This window comes from Pituophis catenifer, unplaced genomic scaffold, assembly GCF_029215685.1.
Source record: "Pituophis catenifer annectens isolate HBS135680 unplaced genomic scaffold, rPitCat1.0.hap2 SCAF_14, whole genome shotgun sequence".
NCBI lineage: Eukaryota > Metazoa > Chordata > Lepidosauria > Squamata > Colubridae > Pituophis > Pituophis catenifer.
Window position 1 is genome coordinate 9,864,622 of NW_027256894.1, and position 24,084 is coordinate 9,888,705.

The 24,084-nt window shown below is 39.6% G+C and overlaps 1 protein-coding gene across 8 annotated transcripts in view; it reads left to right on the plus strand.

The window, feature by feature from the left end:
• MEF2A (myocyte enhancer factor 2A) overlaps positions 1-24,084 on the plus strand; it is an 84,201-nt gene that overhangs the window by 53,200 nt on the left and 6,917 nt on the right. For 3 of the 8 annotated variants that reach the window (XM_070953723.1, XM_070953722.1, XM_070953724.1), the window contains exons 5-10: positions 349-568; positions 684-743; positions 12,736-12,926; positions 16,145-16,189; positions 19,998-20,124; positions 23,425-23,551. In XM_070953723.1, coding sequence (XP_070809824.1) covers positions 349-568; positions 684-743; positions 12,736-12,926; positions 16,145-16,189; positions 19,998-20,124; positions 23,425-23,551 — 770 coding nt within the window. The remainder of the gene's footprint in view (positions 1-348; positions 569-683; positions 744-12,735; positions 12,927-16,144; positions 16,190-19,997; positions 20,125-23,424; positions 23,552-24,084) is intronic. The other 5 variants (XM_070953729.1, XM_070953728.1, XM_070953727.1 and 2 more) reach the window with 2 other exon arrangements.

Sequence of the window (24,084 nt, forward strand, 5' to 3'; positions counted from 1 at the left end):
CTTACTATTTGTGGGTTCTTTTTTTTTTTTAAGCCAATATGTTTTCGTTGTTGAATGTTTGCTTGAATGTAACATGTGAATATCAATTAACCTATTTCATGTCCTACTTGCAATGTTGAATAAGCCATTTCTAAACTGATGAATTTGAAGGAATTAAAAGCTCTTAACTAATTTTGAAACTTTTGAATAGTCATATGTAACAGATGCCAATACTTTGCATTAAACAATAAATATAACCAGTGTATTTCACAAATATCAAATCTAGTATTTTAACACTTGATTGCAACTTAAGATTTCAAAAGTTGTACTTTTCTGTCTCACTTAATTCCCCTCCCCCCTCCTTTCCAGCCTGGGTTGCCTCCGCAGAACTTCTCAATGTCGGTCACTGTTCCTGTATCCAGCCCCAATTCTTTAAACTATAGTAGCCCTGGGAGCTCTCTTGTATCCCCAGCCTTGGCAGCAAGCTCTACCTTGACAGATCCCACACTGCTAACTCCTCCTCAAGCTTCGTTGCATCGAAATGTATCACCTGGTGGGCCTCAGAGACCCCCAAGTACAGGTAGCGCAGGTAAGACTTATTTGATAAGTCTATAAATGATTTCCGACAAATTCCACCTTGTGCTACCTCTGTTCAGTATATAACATGGAACGTAATACATATATTTTTTTCATTCCTTAACTAGGTGGAATGTTGACCACCACCGATCTCTCAGTGCCAAATGGAACTGGTTCTAGTCCAGTGGGTAAGTTTTAAAATTTTGTATTTTCACTATCACAAAAGGGCCAATTGGTTACCTGGTATGTGAGCGCTTTCTAAAGAAAGCAAAGCTTTCACGGACAACAAAATTGCTTCTTTCTCCACTGTACTGGAAGGCTAATCCAATCGTGTGAGTTGTAGACTTCTCTTCCGCTTTGGAGACTGAGTCAATCAGATCCTTGATCCCGCCTTCTCCTACTGAGCATGCCTAGAATTTGACTCAGTCATCGAGCGAAGGAGACATGCGCGAGGGTGCTGGTGCAAAGAAAAGTGAATTCAACAAACTGCAAGCCTGGCTCCGCGTGAAGCCATTCACACACTGTGAAAGGCTAATGGTTTCTGCCTTGTACAGGCTGCAGCAATGCAGTCCACGGGTGCTTGTTGAGGGGGGGTGGGTGCGTAACAAAGGAACGCCGTACCTGATTGAGAGAGGCTGAAGGTTTGCAAGCTTTTGGGTACCTGAACCAAAATAAGTATGTGTGCTTAAAAATGGGTAGCTTGAAGTTTAGCCCGTTGATTTTTGTAAGACATTGCCCTGTCTTCATTTTGATAGTTGGGTGCTTCTTGTGGGCCAGGGGCTTTTTGTTTTTGTCACAGTACAGGATGCATAACTTTTGTACATATTAATTAAGGAGAGCAGCGATCAGCAAAGAGAAACAGAATCTGTGAGCTTTCATGTGAGCTTGAGTTTGAAGGGTGATTATTTTTTCCCTTGGTACTTGTTGACAGTGGGGAGGTGTGCTGTTTGATGCAGTCAGTGTGGAGGCATCTGTGTTCCAATTCTCAAATTACCGGAAGATGGCACGAACACCTGCTGCCAATGTTACTTGCCTACTCCTAGTATCCCTTGGTGGTGAAGGATCAGCTAGCCTGGAATGAAGAGCGTAGAATCTCTCTTGGGAAAGAGATTGATCCTTCCTGCCATTGATATTCAGAAACAGGTCTTTGGGTGTATTTACTGTAGGTCATGTATAAGGTTGGAAGTCCTTTGGAAAATACTGTATAAGACCCTGTCTTATATTTTTTTGAACCCTGAAATAAGCGCTTGGCCTTATCGCCATGCACTCAAAAGCCTGATTGGGCTTATTATCAGGGGATGTCTTATTTTGGGGGAAACAGGGTATATACATATATAAATGTAAAACTGAGGTTATGTTTGACCCATCGGATGTGGGAAATGGAATTCTTTAAAGCGTTTTATAAAACTGGTTGATTTTACCAACATTTTAGATTTGAGCCTTCTGTATATCTGAAGCTATACTTCATTAAATGGTTATGCAATGATTTGTTAATTCAAGCATCAAAAGCAATCAGGCCTTGAGTGTTTGCACATGCTTTGGGTAATTTTTACAACAACTTTAAATATACAGTAGAATTATTCTCAGATAGGAATTAGATATGGAGGGGTAATTTATCTTATGTAGTTTAACGCTTATGTAACTTAGGTGAGATTTCAGTCAGAGCATCTACAGTTGCTATAGTCTTTTGCAGAAGATAGTGGCTGTGTTAATATATGTTGCTAAGTCATAACATGGCTGGTACGAATTTAGCATGAATCCAGCCATTATTGTTTGCTCCATACCCTGGATAACTAGTTCATAAATGATGATTTGCCATCAATTAAATGTTTTATTCAGCAAAGTCTGAACATAAATTTTGGGTTAGTATGACATATAAAGGGACGCGGTGGCTCAGTGGCTAAGACACTGACTTGTCGATCGAAAGGTTGGCTGTTCAGCGGTTTGAATCCCTAGTGCCGTGTAAAGGGGTGAGCTCCTGTTACTTGTCCCAGCTTCTGCCAACCTAGCAGTTCGAAAGCACGTAAAAAATGCAAGTAGAAAAATAGGGACCACCTTTGGTGGGAAGGTAACAGCATTCCGTGCGCCTTTGGCATTTAGTCATGCTGGCCACATGACTACAGAGACATCTTCGGACAGAGCTGGCTCTTCGGCTTTGAAACGGAGATGAGCACCGCCCCCTAGAGTCGGGAACGACTAGCACGTCTGTGTGAGGGGAACCTTTACCTTTACGACATATAAATCAGGCAACATGATGCAGGTGGCCATGATACAAATCAGGAAGAAGTATCAGGCCTGTATGCTCACATTTATTCTCCATATTGCACAAGCTATCAAGTTGAGCCGCGGTGGTGCAGTGGTTAGAGTGCAGTACTGCAGGCTACTTCTGCTGATCACCAGCTGCCTGCAGTTTGACAGTTCGATTCTCACCAGGCTCAAGGTTGACTCAGCCTTCCATCCTTCCGAGGTCGGTAAAATGAGGACCCAGATTGTTGGGGGCAAGAGGCTGACTCTGTAAACCACTTAGAGAGGGCTGTAAAGCACTGTGAAGTGGTATTTAAGTCTAAGTCCTATTGCTATTGCTATCACTTCCTGTTGGGTTCAAAATTGTAGCTTAAAATTTAAATAACATTTCAGACAGCACAGAGTTGAACTTTATGCTCATTGGAAACATCACGCTGACCAAGGAAAGAGAAGAAGAGAGTGTGCTTTATGGGAGTCTGTTGTGAGTTCTTGGTGCACTATTCATTAGTTAGCCAAACTTCTGAATCTGACTGATAATTCTACTAGCTTTTCTAGCTCACCAAAAGTGCAGTTCTTCTCCTTTTAAACAGTTAAAAGTTGGACCCAAAACAAAATTGGCAACCAGTGAACAATGACTGGTAACATCACTGGCATCCAGCTGTTGGGAGTGAGTTGGATAGGAAGAGAAGGAGGCCCTGCCACATTTGAAAGACAAATAGGTTCTAATATAGAGAACTAACCCAGCCTTTCATATGGCTGCTGTGTAAAATAACAATAATAACAATATCACAAAAGGAATCTCACTCTATGCTCAGGCATCCATTTCCTGGAATTATCAGATCATCGGTTCCATTTAAATATTGATCCTATCTGAATGTTACCCTGATAGTAAATAATACTTAAAATCCACTTCATGGTATAAAATGCTTGTACATTTTATTTATGATGAACCCTAAAAGAGGAGTAGGGGGTGTGTACTCCTCCCCTTTCCCCCATCTATTGTCAATTTACAGTGCTCATCACCTCTCATCATTCACCTTGCTGCCTGGAAGGTTATACAGTATTATTCCTTGATCATTTGGATAAAGGGTAATTTCAATCTGCTTTAAACAAGTGCTCAGGCCCTGGTACCCTGCCAGCCATCTTCACCCTCAGAACAATCGGCATAAACATTCACAACAGCCTTGTGAATGAAATAAAGGAGTTAATTGCGATTATAAGGTTTGAGGAAGAAAAATAATTTTAAAAATTGGGTGAAATGAAGTACTTACTTGAAGATAAACTGGCAAACTCTGTAGAGATAGTACTCAAATTGCACCCCAAATTTCTTATTACTGAGCAAGACAGTTGTTAAGTGTCCCGTTTTATGACCCACTACATGGATGGTTTTAAGTTGAGGACTGCCTGTATAATGATGCTTTGCACTGTTACATTTTACTTGGTTACATCTGTGTCTTTGCTTGGAATATAAAACAGCAGGAACAGACTTCATCCATTTCATGTGAAAAAGCCTAGCTAGATAAATAGATAGTTCAGGCAAGGTCAATATGGTTCATACATATCCTCCTAGTCTTCCCTCCCAGGGCAATTATGCCACTGGAGTTTGGTGATAGATATAGAAGTATGTTGGCAAAATGAGGGAGGAAGTAGTTAAACCAAAACAAGCCTCTAGTAAGAAATCAGCTAGAATTAATGCCTCTATTTTACATTAACAACAAATACCTTCATTGCAGGATCCAATCTGGGTCGGTCACCAGGACCAGAGGTTTAGTCTTCCAAGCTTTCAGACCCATGCTGGAGCCCATCCTCAGGGAACTTCTCTCTAGGACACACACACACTGCTATCTGGGTCACTCACCAGGACCAGAGGTTTAGTCTTCTGAACTTCTGGACTCGTGCTGGAGCCCATCCTCAGGGAACTTCTCTTTAGGACACACACACTGCTAGAGAGAAGTTCCCTGAGGATGGGCTCCAGCACGAGTCCAGAAGTTCAGAAGACAAAACCTCTGGTCCTGGTGAGCAACCCAGATAGGATAGCAATAGCACTTAGATTTACATACAACTTTACAGTGCTTGACAGTCCTCTCTAAGCAGTTTACAGATTCAGCATATTTGCCCCCAACAATCTGGGTCCTCATTTTACTGATCTTGGAAGGATGGAAGGCTGAGTCAACCTTGAGCCTGGTGAGATTCGAACTGCCAAATTGCAGGCAGCTGGCAGTCAGCAGAAGTAGCCTGCAGTACTGCACTCTAACCACTGCGCCACCACGGCTCAAGGATCCTGCAACATTAACCCGGGACAGGTATATTTGCCTTCATTTGTAATACCTTTGTTTTCCACAAATGAAAGGACGAGATCATCATTTCCTCTTATATCATTAGCATATACTTTGCAACCTTTGGAAGGGGAAAAACACTCTCAAAAGCTGTAAAATATTTGCCCTTTCTTACAAGAGCTCTTTCGTGCCTTTGGGCCTCCAGGGTAACTTAGAAGAGCTCTCTGTTTGAAGGATTCGCTTGTCACTCGTTCTTTGGCTTGAATTGGCAGAAGGAGCAACGCTCCTGTGTTTGTAGAAGAATGTATCGACACCACCCCCAATAAACAATCCATCACGATTAATATCAACCACAGAGTAGGAAAAGGTGCCATATGCTGTGTCTAAACAACAAAGCTTAAGAAAGAGACATTTCATTTGGAACTTCACGGCATGAGAAATCTTTTCCCAACAAATGGATAAAACCAGGCAGCTTTTGAAGTTGCTCTGATTTAACCTGGTTTTTGATTGCTTAGAGATAAGGTATTCAGGCAAATGTGTGTTTATGTGAACCAGATATTTTGTTCTGATCCTTAGCACAAACTGCTTCAGGAGCCCATTGGTTTTTTGTTTTTTTTTAATCAGAGAAGCAGTTTAATGATACATACCATTTAATTACCAGTTTTAACAGTGGGTATATTTGTAAACTGTAAAAGTCTTTTTTCTATAGTTTATCTTGCGTAGGTTATATACTACATATGCCTTCGCTTCTTTGTGTGTGTGTGTCAAATTTTAATTCATTTTCAAAGAAACACTAAAAGCCGAAGAGCTCTCCAATCAGGTTTCTTTAATGTAGCAAAACATTGCAATTTTATTGTGAAATATTAGGGTGGGATATAGAATTTTATGTTACTTTAATAATGGATTATTAAACAGGAAAGACCATATTAAAAAGATTGAAGATAATAAATAGTTGAAGCTCTTACTATTTTTGTCTTGGGATTTAAATTATTTTAGAAGCCAACACCTCTTTCTGGGATAACTAATAACTGGTAGCAATACACGCTATTTGGTTTAACCTGGTGGACAAGTTTCTTTGAAAAGAAGTATTTTTTTCTTACATTTGTAGAAATACTATGCAATCCAGTAGAGTTATTTTTAATACCGTATGAACATAGTTTTGTTAAAAGCACATTTTGGGGAAAGATTAAGCTTGTCTCTCTGCATTTTCCAAATAGTTATCCAGATTTGCAGAGTTTGTTGTCTTCTCGTTCTTCGTTTTTTGCATTTATACTTTAAAGGTGCAGATTATTGGCTTGGCTTGTGTGCAAGACAGAGCTGGCATGGAAAGGGTTACTGCAGTTTCATTTGACAAAGCTCTCCTACAATTACATCATCTTACAATCATTATCTGCCTCTGGACCCTAACCTTAAGCAGAAAAAAAATCCATGCTCTATTCTTCCAATTCAATTTATAATTGGATATTTTTGTTTTAACAACATGTGCCTCTATTTAGAGCATCTTGTCAGGTAAACTGGAAAACTGAGACTTTTCTGTCTCCAAGCAGATTCTTGTGTTGTGAGGAAGTTGCTGTAACTTAAGCAAACAATTCACAAAGTCTGAGAAAAAAAGAAAATCCCTGAAAATCTTGAGTGTCCAAGGATAAATTGTATTCTGAGTCCTTCCTATGCTGATGCCTTATCTAGAAAATGGCTCTGGCTTTCTGGCAGAGTGTCAGATGAATCTGCCTGCCTGTCTAAAAGCTCTGCACAGAATATTCAGTCGAGAAAGGTCTTATGTTATGCCTTACAGTGCCATGAAAGGGTATAAAATGTTCTCTTCCACTCACAGTCCCTTGTAAGAAGGGCTTCAGGAAATGATTGCATTGGGTGTGGAAGCAAAAGCAGAACAACTTTAACTCGTGAGTTGCCTGCATACTCACGGAAAGAGTAAGACGGGTGTAGCGTAAAAGAAAAGGGGGCAGAGGAAAGATTAGCTTTGTGCACTGATGTAATTCTTGAAATAAATCAAACTGCTGAATAAATATTCATGAGCACGCTTGCTTTGAAGAAATCCCTACTGCAATTAATGGGAGATTGTTTCAGGTATCTATGCTTAAAGCTTGGTCAGACTTCTGAATAATACACACGTTTCAGGCAGTTGTTTACATTGGATGTATCCATTGCTGCCAAATTCTCTTACTAATGTACTCCCCTGTATAAACAGATTTGTGACGTTACCAGAAAATTGTAATGGACAATTAACCTCATTGGTAGATTCCCGAGTGAGTTAGGGCTACGATATTAGTGATCTTGAGTGCTATATTGAATTACCCTTGGTTTTAAACGGGTTGGTTGAGAGAAGTAAGCATGCGATGTATTTGGCCTTTTAAATGGAAAGGCAGGCTTTCCTAAATAGAGGCCGCAAGCTTCTACCCATGGTATTACTCTACTTTCTTACAAGCTTTTCCATTCTGTGTAGAGTACTGTATTTTGATGCCCCAATAATAACATTGTGAGAGGATGTTTGATGGAGTTTTGGTGATTTCTACTGCTGGAGGGCAGTTAGGACACACACACACACAGTGCTCAATACTGTGAAGGGTACTTGTGTTTAGTGTCGCCCCTTGCTAATTGTCAACTCTTATGAGAACTAGAAGTCCATCAGTTTCTCTGCAGAGGTTCCCTTGGTGCCTGCTCTTCTCCACCCATTGTATCACATGCATATCATTTTCATAAAAACTGGGAAGTTGGCATGGTACAAAGCAAGTGTCCACCTTTGGGATCTCAAAGAAGTTCTATAAGCTTTCTTAAGAATCAGAAACAATGGGTGTCTATGGAGGTTCTCCATCATCCAGGCCATGGTCATCCCATGGGTGCTTTTCCAAAAGGAAACAACCAGATGACTGCAAAGAATATAATGTTGAGAGTCTAGAAAGAGTGCAGAGAAGGGCAACAAAGATGATTAGGGGACTGGTGGCTAAAACATATGAAGAACAGTTGCTGGAATTGAGTATGTCTACTTTAATGAAAAGAAGGACTAGGGGTGACATGATAGCAGTCTTCCAATATCTCGGAGGTTGTCACAAAGAAGAGGGAGTCAAGCTATTCTCCAAAGTACCTGATAGAAAAATAAGAAACAATGGATGGAAACTATTCAAGGAGAGAAGCAACCTAGAACTAAGGAGAAGTTTCCTGACAGTTAGAACAATTAATCAGTGGAACAACTTGCCTCCAGAAGTTGTGAATGCTCCAACACTGGAAGTTTTTAAGAAGATGTTTGCTAACCAGTTGCCTGAAATGGTATAGGGTTTCCTGCCTAAGCAGGGGGTTGGAATAGAAGACCTCCAGGGTCCCTTCCAACTCTGTTATTCTATCTATCTTTCCATTCCCCACCATTCATCAGAACTGAAGAAGCTTCTTGGATGAGAAGCGAAACATTTTCAAGAAAAAAACAAGTCCAATTGCCTTTTGGAAAAACAACTCTGGGGGAAACGATGGTTGGCTACAGCTTGGAGCTCATTTTCAAATCTGCCCTAGAGAACAAGGATGAACTGAGCCGATAGGGAGAGTTCAGGGTGGGGGGCTAGAATGAGGGGAAAGTAGCATCTTGGTAATCCTGAGTCTTCGGAGAAGGGCGGCATATAAATCAAACTAATAAATAAATAAATCTATGCTTTGCCATTTGTTTGCTGCCTGGACATTTTGTGAAGGGACTAGGTTCCCCAGCAGCCTTTGTGCAAACACACACATCACATTTCTTCAACATTCAGAAGTTGAAATGTAGTCATGCTGCAAAATTTCAGAGAGCTGATGTTCACCCCCATTTCATGAAAAAAAAAAAGACTATAAATTAGTAGGTGGCTCCATATGCTCTGTTTACAATTTTTTTAAGTTAAAGCTTAAAGGAAGTGCGCACCGATAGACTGATATACTAGTCTCTCTTGTTGTTATGAAAGACAGCAACACACACCTGAAGGGTGCTATGATGAGACAATTTAATTTAAGGAACGATATGTAAAATCTGCACTGTTGGATGCAGTAGCCCAATCTATATGGAATTTTCTAAGCTGCCCACATCAACTAATTTTATAACAAACAGAGAGCACAGATGGGGGTTAGATGCTTAGCATCAATTTCTTAAAAATCAGTTGCATGTGTTATGTAAACACTGCCTATCAGTTGATTGTGTGTGCCAACCAGTCTTCTATGACTCTTCATTTTTGTCTCCGGTCCAATCATCTCTGTGTCTGTGCGTAAGTGTTTGTGTTTGTGTGGCCAGAAACAAATGTTTGACCAGATTCCCATCTTTTTAGACTAGTTAAAATTACTGTGTGTTCTTCCACATGGAAGATTATTTACAATTTGTACAATGCAGTTGCTAAGTTACAAGCACAGTACAGTTGTTCAGACAGTTAAAATTGCTTTTAGAAAGATGAAATGGTAGCCTTATGGTTAAGAAGTTTATACGTATGAAAGTGAAAATAGGATTAATAATAACTAATGCATAAAGTTAAACATTGTAAAGGTTTGTACATAATTTAGAAGAAGCACAAGATATGAATGGAATTACAGAAGAGACTGACTGGGGAGAATGATCCAGTAACATTTAAGCATTTACTATAAACTAAATATGTTCCTTAAATTTGCTTATTGTTGTTCACTTCCTCTGACCCTTGCAGAATTTGGGATGCATTGTGATAAATTCTTTAAGATTCATACTAAGATTGAAAAGTATAAATGTTAAAAAGAAACCTGCATAAAAAGGAAGGGTTGGTTGGGCTAGGGAGTAAGGTTTACACTGTAAACAATAGTTTAGGTTCAAAAAAAAAGATTAGCCTTTCTCTTAATTGCAGCCAAAAAAACCCTCTGGATTATTTGTTCTGTTTTGAATTAACCACAGTTACTTGTAATAGCCATATATAGACAAATGTGTAATTAACTACGGTTTGCTCAGACAACCTAGTTTTAGGGCATAGGTTGAATTCACCATAACCATAAATTATGAGGCCAAAGTTCAACAGCTTGGGCTCGTGTTCTGTCTCCTTTTTTCCACAGTTGGGTCCAACTTGCTACTGCTTAGTATTACCTCTGAATCCTAAAATGAAGTTAATCTTAACTGTGATTTGTTAAAACCATTCAGATTCATGTGACATTACACATCATGTTGTACAAGCTATGGCAGTATGATTCACACAAATAACTGAGTCATGAACTGTCCTTTTCATAGTGGCCAATTCTTACATGCCACTAAACAAAATAAGTCATATTAGAGCATTGTGCGTGCGTGCCATTGTGTTCAGACATGGGACAGCTGTGGTTCAATATAATGATAATACAGTATAAGCGAAGCATCTCCAACCTGGTGTTTGTCAAGCTTATCGGAGCCAAACATTTATGGAATGATTTTAATCTGTGAATTTGGTATGACTTCACTTTTTAAGGCGATAATTGCAAGACACCATATTAGAGAAAGTTGGTTTCAGATTGTTGATGTTTAAAAATACTGGCTGATAGGAAAACAAAAACTTTCTGTATACTTAACATGGTATTGTGTGAATCCACCCTACCTATGTATCCAAATAAAATCAAGAAAGATAACTTTTTGTACAGTGTGATATGCAAACATTCTGGGACTATATTTTATTTATTGCTGCACATGCAATCCAATATGGGCAAGTGTTTTGTGGTTTTGAAACAGTTTTCCAGGATTAGGGCTGCATTAAGAAACATGTATGCCCTAGGCACTTTTATATTCATAGATCCTTGTTACAGCAGTAATCCAAATACTGAGGGTTATGAAAGTATTTCCTGGACCTATATTTGTTAGTAAGTGACAGGGATTTTTATTTATCCAAGTGCCCAAAGTAATATTTGCAGTTCAAGCAACCAATATAGTACATACATATGTATAAATGTACCATGGCAACTTGGAGTGTCCCATTTTCTAATCAGCTTAATCAACCTTTTCTAGGTTACTATAATCTGTACCTTTTCCCCTAAATTTTGGTGTTCTCACTTAGCAACAGTTAGTAGGTTTTAGTCTCTCAGTAACATTCTTCGAGGCATGTTTTGGGGTATGTTTTGAGGGTTCTCCCCCTTGTTTTTTCTCCCCCTCCCCCAAGTTAAACCAGACTAAACAACTAAACAACTATGGGATGTGGTGGCTCAGTGGCTAAGACGCTGAGCTTGTTGATCCAAAGGTCGGCAGTTCAGCGGTTCGAAGCCCTAGTGCCGCGTAACGGGGTGAGCTCCCGTTACTTGTCCCAGCTTCTGCCAACCTAGCAGTTCGAAAGCAGGTAAAAAATGCAAGTAGAAAAATAGGGACCACCTTTGGTGGGAAGGTAACAGTGTTCCGTGCGCCTCTGGCGTTTAGTCATGTTGGCCACATGACCACAGAGGCATCTTCGGACAGCGCTGGCTCTTTGGCTTAGAAACGGAGATGAGCACTGCCCCCTAGAGTCGGGAACGACTAGCACATATGTGCAAGGGGAACCTTTGCCTTTACCTTTTTAAACAACTAAGCAACAATAAAAAGCCTTCCACAATTGAATAAATGCTGATTGGGAATGGGGAAAAAAGCATTTCAGCAGTTAGTTTATTTTCTGAGGCAGGAAATTTGGTATCTTCAAAGAGTTTTTTGTGATTTGGTGACCACATTTATTCAACAATTATTCTTGTGTATTGTGCTGCTGTGTGTAAACAGCCCAGGGGAGGCAAGCATTTTCTCATACCCACCTTTTTGTATATCTCCCATTCTGTCTTATCAGGCTCCTTGACCTATTCGACTTCTTGAAATTTCTTCATTAGAGGAGATTTTTTTTAGAAAGTTGGCAAACTGCAAAGTGACATCGCAAGACTTGCACATTGCCTTTATTGGCAGCAGTGCCTTGGGGCACCATAGAAATCAGAGATAATATAAGCCAAGATCTACTTGATAATAATTCTACTACCAGCCAGAATGTTGGTCTGTAGTTGTGTGAGAGTGTGAAAGACCATTTGTTAGGTTAAGACTGATAAAAAAAATCTTTAACTACTGCAGTGTTTCTCAACCTTGGAAGCTTGAAGATGGGTGGACTTCAACTCCCAGAATCCAGCAGCGCTGGGTGGGGGATTCTGGGAGTTGAAGTCCACCCATCTTCAAGCTACCAAGATTGAGAAACACTGAACTACTATGTTTAAAAAAAAATAGACAGTAGGACATCCTTCACACACACACACACACACACACACACACACACACACACACACGTTCCATCTCCTTGAACTGATGTATCATTCCCCGAAGCGTGGTTCTCCTTACTTACTGATATTTTTTGACACTTCTTTCTACTGCATGGTATTGTTCATCAGTACACCTGTGAGTTGCAGATTTGAAGTTTTGAAGGGTGTGCAGTTGTGGGTTCTGGGCTGTTACAAGCTATCATTGTTGGACACCATCTGAACATTCAGAACATCTCAATCATGTCTTGAAACTGAATTTAGAGAAAAATAAAACTTGTCTTGCAGGCAGTTTCTGTACCGTTCTTGATTTTTATCCAAAGATAACCTCTAAAGTTGTATCTTCGTTAAGCTCTCATAAAGCAATAATTACAAGAATCATCTGTTTGTATACTTACTGACAAAAGCATCAGTATAGTTCTCTCACACCCTTTCCCTTTTTCTTTACCTCTCGCCTTAGGAAACGGTTTTGTGAACTCACGAGCATCTCCAGGTCTGCTTAGCAGCACCGGTGGCGGGAACGGTTTAAGCAAAGTGATGCCTACAAAATCTCCCCCACCTCCTGGTGGGGGCAACCTTGGAATGAACAGTCGCAAACCAGATCTCCGGGTTGTCATTCCTCCGTCTAGCAAAGGCATGATGCCTCCATTGGTAAGGTGCTCCTTTGACTACTTGTGCATGGACTGTATTCTTAGAGGGATTAACAGTACAGTTCTACAGATGAAAACATTGTCTCAAATGCTGCTTTGATTCCATATTTGAGGGAACCTCCAATAGCCGATCATTAACCACTGTAGTGGCACAGTGGTGAGAATGCAGTACTGCAGGCTACTTCTGCCGTCTGCCTGCAGTTTGGCAGTTCCATTCTCACCAAGGCTCAAGGTTGACTCAGCCTTCCATCCTTCCAAGGTGGGTAAAATGAGGACCCAGATTGTCGGGGGCAAGAGGCTGACTCTGTAAACTGCTTAGAGAGGGCTGTGAAGCACTGTAAATCTGTATATAAGTCTAAGTGCTATTGCTATTAAGAATTAGTACTTCTTTGCAGGGAGAAATGATCCATGCTAGTTGGTGTGCTTTCTCTCTCCTTTTCTTTACTCATGCATATAAAGCTTTCAAGTGCTCTTAGTAGTAAACATAAGTATGACTTGGTAGCAGGGGTGGGCTTCAAAAATTTTAGCAAGGGGTTCTCTGCCTGATTGCTGGGTGGGCGTGGCCATGGTGGGTGTGACCTAGTCAGCCTCCTGCACCATAGTGGGGTGGGGGGTGTTTTTGCCCTCCCCAGGCTCCGGAGGCTTTCCTCAAGCCTCTGGGAGGGCGAAAACGGTCTCCCCAGGCTCTGGAGGTCAAGAACGGGCCCATTTCCACCTTCCCGAACTTCTGGTAGGCCCGTTTTTCGCCCTCCCCGAGCCTCCGTGCGCTCCCTACACTTACCTGCATCCAAAACGTGCCACATGGGGACTCCTGGGAGGGGTGATGTGGGCAGGGCCAGCCAGGAGTGGGATTTGAGGGTTCTCCGAACTGCACAGAATCTTAGCTAGAGGTTCTCCCAAACCCCTGCAAACCCCCAGCAGCCCCACCCCTGTTCTTTATGTGATAACCCCATGGGTTGACCTCGATAAGTATCATGTTTCAAAAATATTTCAGGGTCTAATTTTTTAAGAATCCCAGCACTCAAGAGGAGTGGCTTGTCCATTGTTTTGTTTGCATGAATGCTGCTAATTGCTCATTTTCTTGGCTGTCCATTTGCCTTTTATCCAAAAGGGAACTAGAATTGATTAACTTCAAAGGCAGAATCCAGCCTAGGCTGTTTTCTTTTTTCAATCTACTGAAACATAGTATGAATAATTAATAATAATAATAATAATAATAATAATAATAATAATAATAATAATAATAATAATAATAATATAAAAAAGCACTAACATTTCTTAACCCGGCTCTATTAAATTATTATTAAATTATTCCCACACTTTTCCCCTCTCTTTCTTTGTATTAGTTGATTTGTTTGTCCACTTGAAGTTCATTTTAAATACAAAAAACTACAAAGAAAATCCGTGCCAGTACAGATCAAGAGTTATCTGTAGCCCTGCTTTCTTGCTTCACGCTGCAGCCAACTCGCTGCTTCTCAGAGGCTATGAAAACAAGAGCCCTCCCCAATTCCCCATCTCCAATTCCCAGCACTTAATCTTGAAGAGCACTGTTGTCAGTTAGATATAAGCACCACAGATTTGTTCAATTTTTAAAATTCTAATGGACAAGCCGGTGGTCATCTCTTGTGGGAAGAGGTTTGCCACGATCTATTCTAATGCAGAACAATTTTATGTATATATTCAAGGTTATAGCTATTAGGTGGCCTTTCACAGGTCTGCACTGAGACAAGCTGATTTCTTTTATCAATGTAAATGCGGTTGCTTTGCATATATAACAATTTCCACTCATAGGAAAAAGTGAAGAATTATGCAAGGCATTGGAATCTTGGCATAGCATCTGAGCTGGAACCAAGAATTGACTCATAACTTCAGGCTTTACTTTCTCAAGGGGTAGACAGATGACAAGGATGGGTGGGTGGGTGGGTGGGTGGGGGGTGTTGAAGCTTAACTTTTGACCTTGAGCCATCTGGTCTGTGAAGGGTACCATTTGTCAGCTATGCAGTTTTCATTTGCTTTTCTCATTCTCACAAAGCAGGCTCTAAATTTTCAAATTGTTGCTATTTATCCCCATTTGATTAGGGTTTGAAGTGGAACTTAGTTGATCCACTAATTTTTTTTTTTTTAAGCGCTCCCTGCAATCTGGGATTGCCAGCTGCCAAATTGGCTTAACTGAATTAACATGAATTATGCTAACCATAATAAATTAAATGTTCTGTGTCAGAATAACGCAAGGGATAGTCCTTGACTTGCGACTGCAATAGGGAACAGAGTTTTTGTTGCTAAATGAAGCAGTTGTTCAATGAGTCACATCTGATTTTATGACCTTTTTCGCCACAGTTTTTTAAGTGAATCAATGTGGTTTTTAAGCAAATTTGGCTTCTCCCATTGACTTTGCTTGTCAGAAGCCATCTGGGGAGGTTGCAAATGATGATTACAGATAGTCCTCGATTTACAACAGTTCATTTAGTGACCGTTCGAAGTTACAATGGCACTGAAAAAAGTGACTTATGACCATTTTTCACACCTATGACCGTTGCAGCATCCCCATGGTCACGTGATTTACATTCAGATGCTTGACAACAGGTTCATATTTATGACGGTCGCAGTGCGCGTGATCCCCTTTTGCGACCTTCCGACAAGCAAAGTCAATGGGGAATCCAAGATTCACTTAAACAACCGTGTTGCTAATTTAACATCTTCAGTGATTCACTTAGCAAATGTGGCAAGAAAAGTCGTAAAATGGGCAAATTAACAAATTTCTCACTTAGCAACGTAAATTCTGGGCTCAATTGTGGTCATAAGTCAAGGACTACCTGTACATGACCCAGGATGCTGAAACCATTGTAACGAGATGCCAGTTTCCAATACCCAAATTTTGATCATGTGACTGTAGGGATGATGTAATGGTTGTAAGTGCAAAAATCAGTCATCGGCCACTATTTTTGGTGCTGTCATAACTTTGGTTAATAAAGGAATGCTTGTTAAGTTGAGGACTATAGTTTGCTTATACAGGCTCTAGGCCAGTTGTAGGTAAAATCTTTGTCAACCTGGCTGATTTAGGCTTCTTAAATTATGTTGTTATGCCTGATACTCTGTGTAAATTTAAAATACTAGTGAGGCTAAATATAGCCAGCTTTTCAAGCCCGAACGTGACTCTTTCATTCTGAAATACAATCTATTCTTAGTAATGTTATTATTCCTCTTATTTGCTGAGTACAGTCGGAGGAGGATGAATTGGAGTTGGTGAGTCTGGGTTCTTACTTGGTATGAAACATCAAAATCCGAAGAGCTTTCATGTCAACTTTGTATGTAAACCATACCAATGTTCCCTTTGTCGCGGAGGGGAAAAAATTTATTTAAGGGGAATCAATAAACCTTAAACAAGGGAAGTTTTTCCTTTTTCCTTTTAATTGAGAGGGGAACATTGGAACCAAACCTCTAACCAGCAACATTGGGGGGAAAATCCTTAAATGATTATTTGCACAGTGGCTCAGGTATGTTGGTGTTTTGAGAGAGTGATTTGGCCTACCAAGTTCTACCCATACTGAAACAGATTCTTGTGGCTGCTGCTTTCCTTCTCGGAGATTACATCACTCCTGATGAGCTCACCATGCTGGAGATAAAGTTAATTTCATGCTCTACAAGAGAAGGAAGCCACAAGGGGATTCCCTGTTTACCAAAAAGAAACTACAATTGCAAGCTGTCTGTTTCTAGTGGAAAAGGCTTCCTCTTAAGAAGACTTTTTACAAAACACGTATGATGTAGTTTCTTTTGTATAGCCTTAAAAAAAAACAACTCCTAAAACAATGCTTCTCAGCATTACGGCAAATCTGCATCTTGATAAACCTGTGTAAAGGACACAAAGAACAACAATTTTGATGCTTTTTATCAATTAATTTAAACCCAATGAGTTGCTGATATGGGGCTTTTTATGCATGACAGCATGGTGTGTGTGTGTGTGTGTGTGTGTGTGTGTGTGTCTGTGTTTCTTTGTCTTGTGAATGCATCCAGTTACATAGTACATTGATGTTTTTAGACAAAAGTATCATGTCTAATATATCTAGTGTGCTAATTTTCCTACATAATTGTTTTCACATAGTTTTAGTTTTAGTTTTATTGAATTTGTATACCGCCCTACTCCCGAAGGACTCAGGGCGGTGAACAGCCATAAAATAAAACAATATAAATACAAAATTTATAATAGAATAAGATGAATTAAATAATTTGGCTGAACAAATTTAAAACCCCAATACTTTAAAACCAAATTTAAAATTTCCATTTAAAAAGGGGAAAGACTTAGGTCAGGCCAGCCGGATGAAACAAGAAAGTCTTAAGCACGCGACGGAAGATATGCAGATCTGGGATCCTCCGTATCTCCGGGATACATACATTTGAAAAGCTAAAGAGTTAAACATCCATTTCAGTCAGCCAATTATATTGGAGTGACTTACAAGGGGAACAGTAAACCAGTGCTTTAAAAATAAACGCAGGAAAATTGAATATGAACCCCTAAAGTAGCATACAAAAACCTTAGGGAATTCTGGCAATGAAGGATTGTACTTCCCTTCCCTTTGCCAGCTATCCCATAATGTGGGACCCATTATGGAGAAAGCTGAATTTATCACCGAAGCTAAAACATCTCTATTGAAGGGACTCATAAATGATGCACTACATGTGATGATGAAATTGTGGAGCAGACTATTTGGGCCTAGGTGGTCCTGTAAGTAGCTTGGTCATAAGCCTTATAAAGCTTTATAGATGACCATAAGCAGCTTTCAGGTGACCTCGGAGATACAGGCAGTCGGTAGTTTCAACCAAGGGGTAAATGTAGGGCATGAGAAGAAGGCCCAAGTCACTGTTGCTCGTCCTGCTACTTTCTGGGCCAGCTGCGATTCCAATGCTGTTTGTGTATATATCAACTTCTTTTGAAGTTGAACTATCTTGAATTTGAAATGCCTGGCTCGATTCTGAAACAGTTGTTTCAAGGTCAAAGCAGTTGTTCCGAATGTAACCAACCGGCTGTCCTTTTGGAAGCATTTCAAACTTGGAAACACTCTGTTCTGAGCTTGAAACACTTCCGGGTATCAGGGCGCACCTACCTCCAGCTGACCAGTCCAAACCGCTCTTGGTTCAGATGAAGGAGAAGAAGGAGGAAGAATATTAGGGGAATGCTGATGTCTCTAAATCTTCTACTGACTGAACCCAACGGTTTCATACAGGAATTAAATAGCTCTGGAGAAAAGTATTTCAATAAGACTGTCAGGGAGCTGAGCTACAGTCTTCCAGTGTCTTTTTTGGGGGGGAATTAGTCTGTAGATAAGAGTAGAACCTTTGCATAATCCAAAACTATTTCAGGAGAATATAGTGATTTCACAAGAGAACAACAATTGCCATTATCTCCTAATAAAAGTTGTCCTTCAGGACAACCCAGGAAAATTCTGACCCCAAATCACCAGACACTAAAATGAGTGTAGATAATAATGAACATCTTGTAAGAACATCTGTAGTAGGATGATCTTGTTGATTACATTTTTTAAAAAAAAAATAATTGGATTTCTTCAATGAATTGAGGCCTTTTGTTTATTGCCCTCTGTCAAATTATACTTTTTCTTGCAAAGCTTAGGGACAGGAAACTCTTTCCCCATTTTTCATCTCTACAACCTCCTATTTGTCAGCCTTTTAAGATATTCCCATTTTACAGATAGAATCTGAAAAGGTTTAAGTGTTTTCGCTAGCAAGTCACAAGATACATTTTGCTGATTTGTAGGATTGTAAGCAGGGATCTCCAACCTTGGCCACTTTAAGACTTGTGGGCTTTAACTCCCAGCTGGGGAATTCTGGGAGATGAAGTTCACAAGTCTTAAAGTGGCCAAGGTTGGAGACCCCTGTTTACACAGTACTACATGGTTTCCAATTTAAATTAGCTGCACTGTAGTTGAAGCACTATGAATTGCACCCGACAAACACAAAATGGACACCCGTAGGTTTGCAGTGATTCGTTCAAATGATGCCTGCGCATATTTACATTTCTCTTCCCATAAACAGTGTCCTAATTATTATTTGAATGCAATTGCATGGATCCATTTGTTGTAAGTTAAAGGGCATGTCTGCTGAATTTTTTCAATGTGTCAAAATGTATTTTGAAGCAGCTCTGTTTTCCTATACAAGGGTAAACATCAATTTGTATTTTAGCATTTACAGGAAGAGAGTGCCCTCTGGTGGCATCACAGCTTCTTAATATCAAGCCAAGAAAAAAAAAAAAAAGGACAAGACCTACTCCAGACAATTAAATCATTTAGCATTGCAATGAAACTCCCAAAACTGGTTCAATCTATGTTGTGGGCCAGAAAAAGAAAAGAGATTTTAAGTATTGTGGAGCCTTGTTTTATGAATATGGCATGCTTGGTTTACCATGGGCCAACTTTTCATGTCAATTTATCCTACTGAGTATGATGTCATCAGTATAGCAATTTGAAAGGACTAGAATTCAAAAAAGATAATATTGTGGAGAGGAAAGGATTTGAAATTCATTTATTTAGATAGTTTATCTAAATTTCACGGGCAGTTTCTTCCCAAAAAAACTGGATGTGAGAAGATGATCCCAACAATCCTAGGAAGACAAAGTTTATAGGAATGAGCCCATTTTCTCTTCCTATCTTGAGTAAATTGCCATTCTAATCACTAAATCACTATGGTTTAATTAATCCCTGAAACACGTTCAACTGTTATTCTGGTCGAATGTTAGAAAATATATTAGAGCCCAGTTCCTTTCATGGATGTGCTCAGAGGCTGAACAGTTGTGATGGGTGTAATCCGGATTCGTTCATCGAGGTGGAAGTTGAACCCTGTTCCAATGTTCAGCCAAACGGTCCCTTTCAAGTCTATGACTCTTATCTAGGTAAAAAAAAAATGTGCTGCTTGATTACCTCAATGGAGATTGATTTAAAATATAAAAAAATGTACTAGAAGTAAAGAACCTCAGTGTTTGTATTTGGCCAATGCATGTCTGAAATCACTTCAGTGCATCTTTGTTTTGTTTGACCACTTTCTTTTTTCTGGTCACCATTCACAGAACACCCAGAGGTTAAGTAGTTCTCAGTCCACGCAACCTCTTGCAACACCAGTTGTATCTGTAACAACTCCAAGCTTGCCCCCACAAGGACTGGTCTATTCTGCCATGCCTACAGCTTACAATACTGGTAAGTTACGCATTTGTTGGCTCTTCATCTCTCCTCTTCTGTTTTCTTAATAGCTGCCTCATTCAAAGGATTCTAAGCCTTTAGGCAATCCTGTCTTTGCAACATTCAACTGTGGCCAACAAAAGTCACGAATATTAAAAGATGATAAGATACAAAGAACTATTAGATAGCCAGAGGAAGCTTAAATCAAATGAAGAATTAAAAGAACGGTATAATTATAGACGGGTGGCCATATCTGCAGACACAGTCGAGATATAGAAAAGATATGGAAGAATATGGAATTCAAGGAGTACCACAACAATTGGATAGAATTTTGATAGGCAAGGAAGAAAAATTTATAACAAAAGCATATAAATATCTATTAGAGGTAGAAGTGGAAGAAAAATAGTGAAAAGTCCAATGTTAGCATGGACACAAATGTAGGCCGTAGTATAAATTTAGAGGAATGGGAAAAATTATGGAACAAAAACTGTAAATTAACATTGTCGACCGCATATAAAGAAAATCAGTACAAAATGTTTTATAGGTGGCATTTAACACCGGCGAGATTGGCCAAAATGTACACAAATATGAAATCTGACTGCTGGAAGTGTAAATATAAGGATGGAACATTTTATCACATGTAGTGGCAATGCCCCAAAGCAAAGAAATATTGAGAACAGATAAGGAGATGGTTACATGAGATAACAGGAGAACAAATTGAATTTAAACCTGAATTATTTTTATTAGGAATAATTAATCAAAGGATAAAGAAGCAACTCCAACATATCATTTTACGTATAGTAACAGCAGCACGAATTGTTTATGCTCAATGTTGGAAACTTGAAAATATATCAGCCAATGAGAGGATTATTTATAAGATATTAGAATGTGCCAAGATGTATGAGATCACGTTAGAAATAAAAGGCAAGGTAGAAACAGAATTTTATGAGGTTTGGGATAAGTGGTATAAGTGGTTAGAACAGAGAAACAAAAATGTATAGAAATAAATGTAGATAACTGTAAGAGACACATGACACAGTACTGTTAAAACTGCTTATTGTTATGTAAATTGTAAAAATGGAAAATATATTTTTTTTAAAAAAAGTCATGAATATTGAATTATCCCTCAAAATTATGTGCTGCTCTTCATAGAAATCTAAATCTTTTAAACTAAATGATCCAGTTTAACACACAACAAATAGTACAATACATTTTTAAAAAATCACAACAGCCTAAAACTAAATCATGTATAGCAGAGTAGTATATGGGAGGAGTTTGGTAAATACTGCAGAGGGAAATTATAACGGAAAAGCCAGTTTGTTGTGGTGGTTCTCTGAAACAGGGAAATGAAGCAACAGTCAGTGTTATGATTCCCCCTATATGTGAAACCGTGCCTGGTTTACATGCTCAGAAATCTCTATGTGCCCATGGAAAAAACTGTCTAGCCAGTATCAACTAATAGATAGAAAAAAACAACATTGCAGCATAAATCACTGCTCTTTCACAGGAACCCATTTTTATCCCTATTCTTTCCCCAAGAGGCAAAGGGATATATTAAGAGAACAGTATTAGAAAGTGATTAAGTGCTGAAAAGCATTTGCAGCTCCCTCTCCTTCCATATGTGAGAGAAAAAGCAGTGACGATCATGAAGTGAAATAACTTCCTGCATGTTAATCAGAAGTGACAGCTATTTAAGCCCTGATTTTAAAAACCTAATATTTAAGTTCCTGAATCAAACCCTGGAGACATCTGTTCCATAAGGCTGCAGGGGGCCCCCACCCTGCAAAAGTGAGGGTGGGGGAATCATTTCTCCATTACTTCTGGAACAATAATTAGACAACAGCTTTAAGTACTCTTCAGTTTACTTACCATTAATCTTCAGATGGGCTTCCTGAACTGTATGCATCTTAATTGGTATTCTTTACAGTTGGTTTCCAGTCTCTTCCCTTCTCACTTCCTCCATATCCTCCCTCCCTCCCTCCTTCCAAAAGCAGCAGCAGACTAATTTTATTTCTGAAGTTTGTAAGCTATTTGGAGAGTTTTTTGAAGGTTTAATTGCAGAGTAAATGATACTTTAAATAATGTTGTTAATAAGATTTGAATCCTTGGCTGTTTTGCAATTCACAAAATTGTTTGTAAATATAAACATGGGGCTCCCCTTGAAGAGCACTCGGAGGCTCCAACTGGTCCAGAATGCGGCTGCGCGGGTGGTTATGGGCGCACCTCGTTACGCCCATGTAACACCTCTCCTGCGCGAGCTGCACTGGCTCCCAGTGGTCTTCCGAGTGCAATTCAAGGTGTTGGTTACCACCTTTAAAGCGCTCCATGGCATAGGACCAGGATATCTACGGGACCGCCTTCTGCCACCAACAGCCTCCCACCGACCAGTTCGCTCCCACAGAGAGGGACTCCTCAGGGTGTCATCGGCCAAGTTATGCCGGCTGGCGACACCCAGGAGGAAAGCCTTCTCTGTCGGAGCTCCTGCCCTTTGGAATGAATTGCCCCCAGATATTCGTAACATTTCTGATCTCCGGGTCTTTCGCTGTGCCCTCAAGACCCTACTGTTCCGACAGGCAGGGCTGTCTAATTGAATGATTTTAAATTGGGTTTTAACATTTGGTTTTAAAATTCGGTCAAAACTATTTAATGATTTTAATTAATTTTAACTATGATATTGTATATTTATGTTTTTAATTTTGGCTGTACACCGCCCCGAGTCCTTCTGGAGGAGGGAGGTATATAAATAAAATTATTTTTATTTTTATTTTTATTTTTATTTATTATTATTATTATTATTATTATTATTATTATTATTATTATTATTATTATTATTATTATTATTATTATTATTATTATTATTATTACGTGATCCCTCTGGGTTTGCTCTTAAAGGAATTAACAGGACCCTGTTACTATTTGGAATAATCTTGGTTTTTCTCGTGGGAGTCCACCTGAATTTCTTGTGTAAGAGTTGTGTCAAGGACTCTGCATCTGCTCTCTGCTCATAAATGAAAGATGGTCTTAACAGGCTTCCCGTGTTTCAGCATCTCAAGTAACCCGCCCGTACACTTTCCCTGAGCAATTTTTTTTTTTAATGAACTTGAGAGTTAATCCTTAGAGATTGGGGACAAATTAGTTTGGCTTGCGTCTTTGTACCAATTTACCTAATCTACAAAAGCAGTAAATAGGACCTCACAATTGTTTTAGCTGTTAGCAATCAGTCTGTGAGGTGTAGAAAAAAAACAAAAACACACCACGGTAGCAGTTTGCCACAAATTCTTAATACAAAATCCCTTGTATTTTTCTCTCCTGTTTCAGATTACTCCTTGACTAGCGCAGACCTGTCAGCCCTGCAGGGGTTTAACTCCCCAGGAATGCTGTCATTAGGACAAGTTTCTGCCTGGCAACAGCATCATCTAGGACAGGCAGCTCTCAGCTCTCTTGTGTAAGTAAGAGACCATTCTTGCAGCTTCCTTGGATTCGCCGTCTTAGTTCCCAGTGGGAAGCCCACAACCTCTGATCGTGTTTGAGTTGATTCAATTCAGTGCAGTGTTCTTTACTTTCTAGCTTTTGGTTAGTTGGATGTGCATGGTTGTTTTCTTGGGAAGAATGCCGATTTATGATTTGCAAAACTCCTGCATTTTTGCAGGTTTAAGGAAAAGTCATGTCCCCACACTACAAAAAAAATGTTGAGACTGTAGAAAGAGTGCAGAAAAGAGCAACAAAGTTGATTTGGGGACTGGAGACTAAAACATATGAAGAAGAACGGTTGCAGGAACTGGGCATGGCTAGTCTAGTGAAGAGAAGGACCAGGGGAGACATGATAGCAGTCTTCCAATATTTGAGGGGCTGTCACAGGGAGGAGGGAGTCAGCCTATTTTCCAAAGCACCTGAAGGCCAAACAAGGAATAATGGATGGAAACTGATCAAGGAGAGATTCAACCTGGAAATAAGGAGAAATTTTCTGACAGTGAGAAC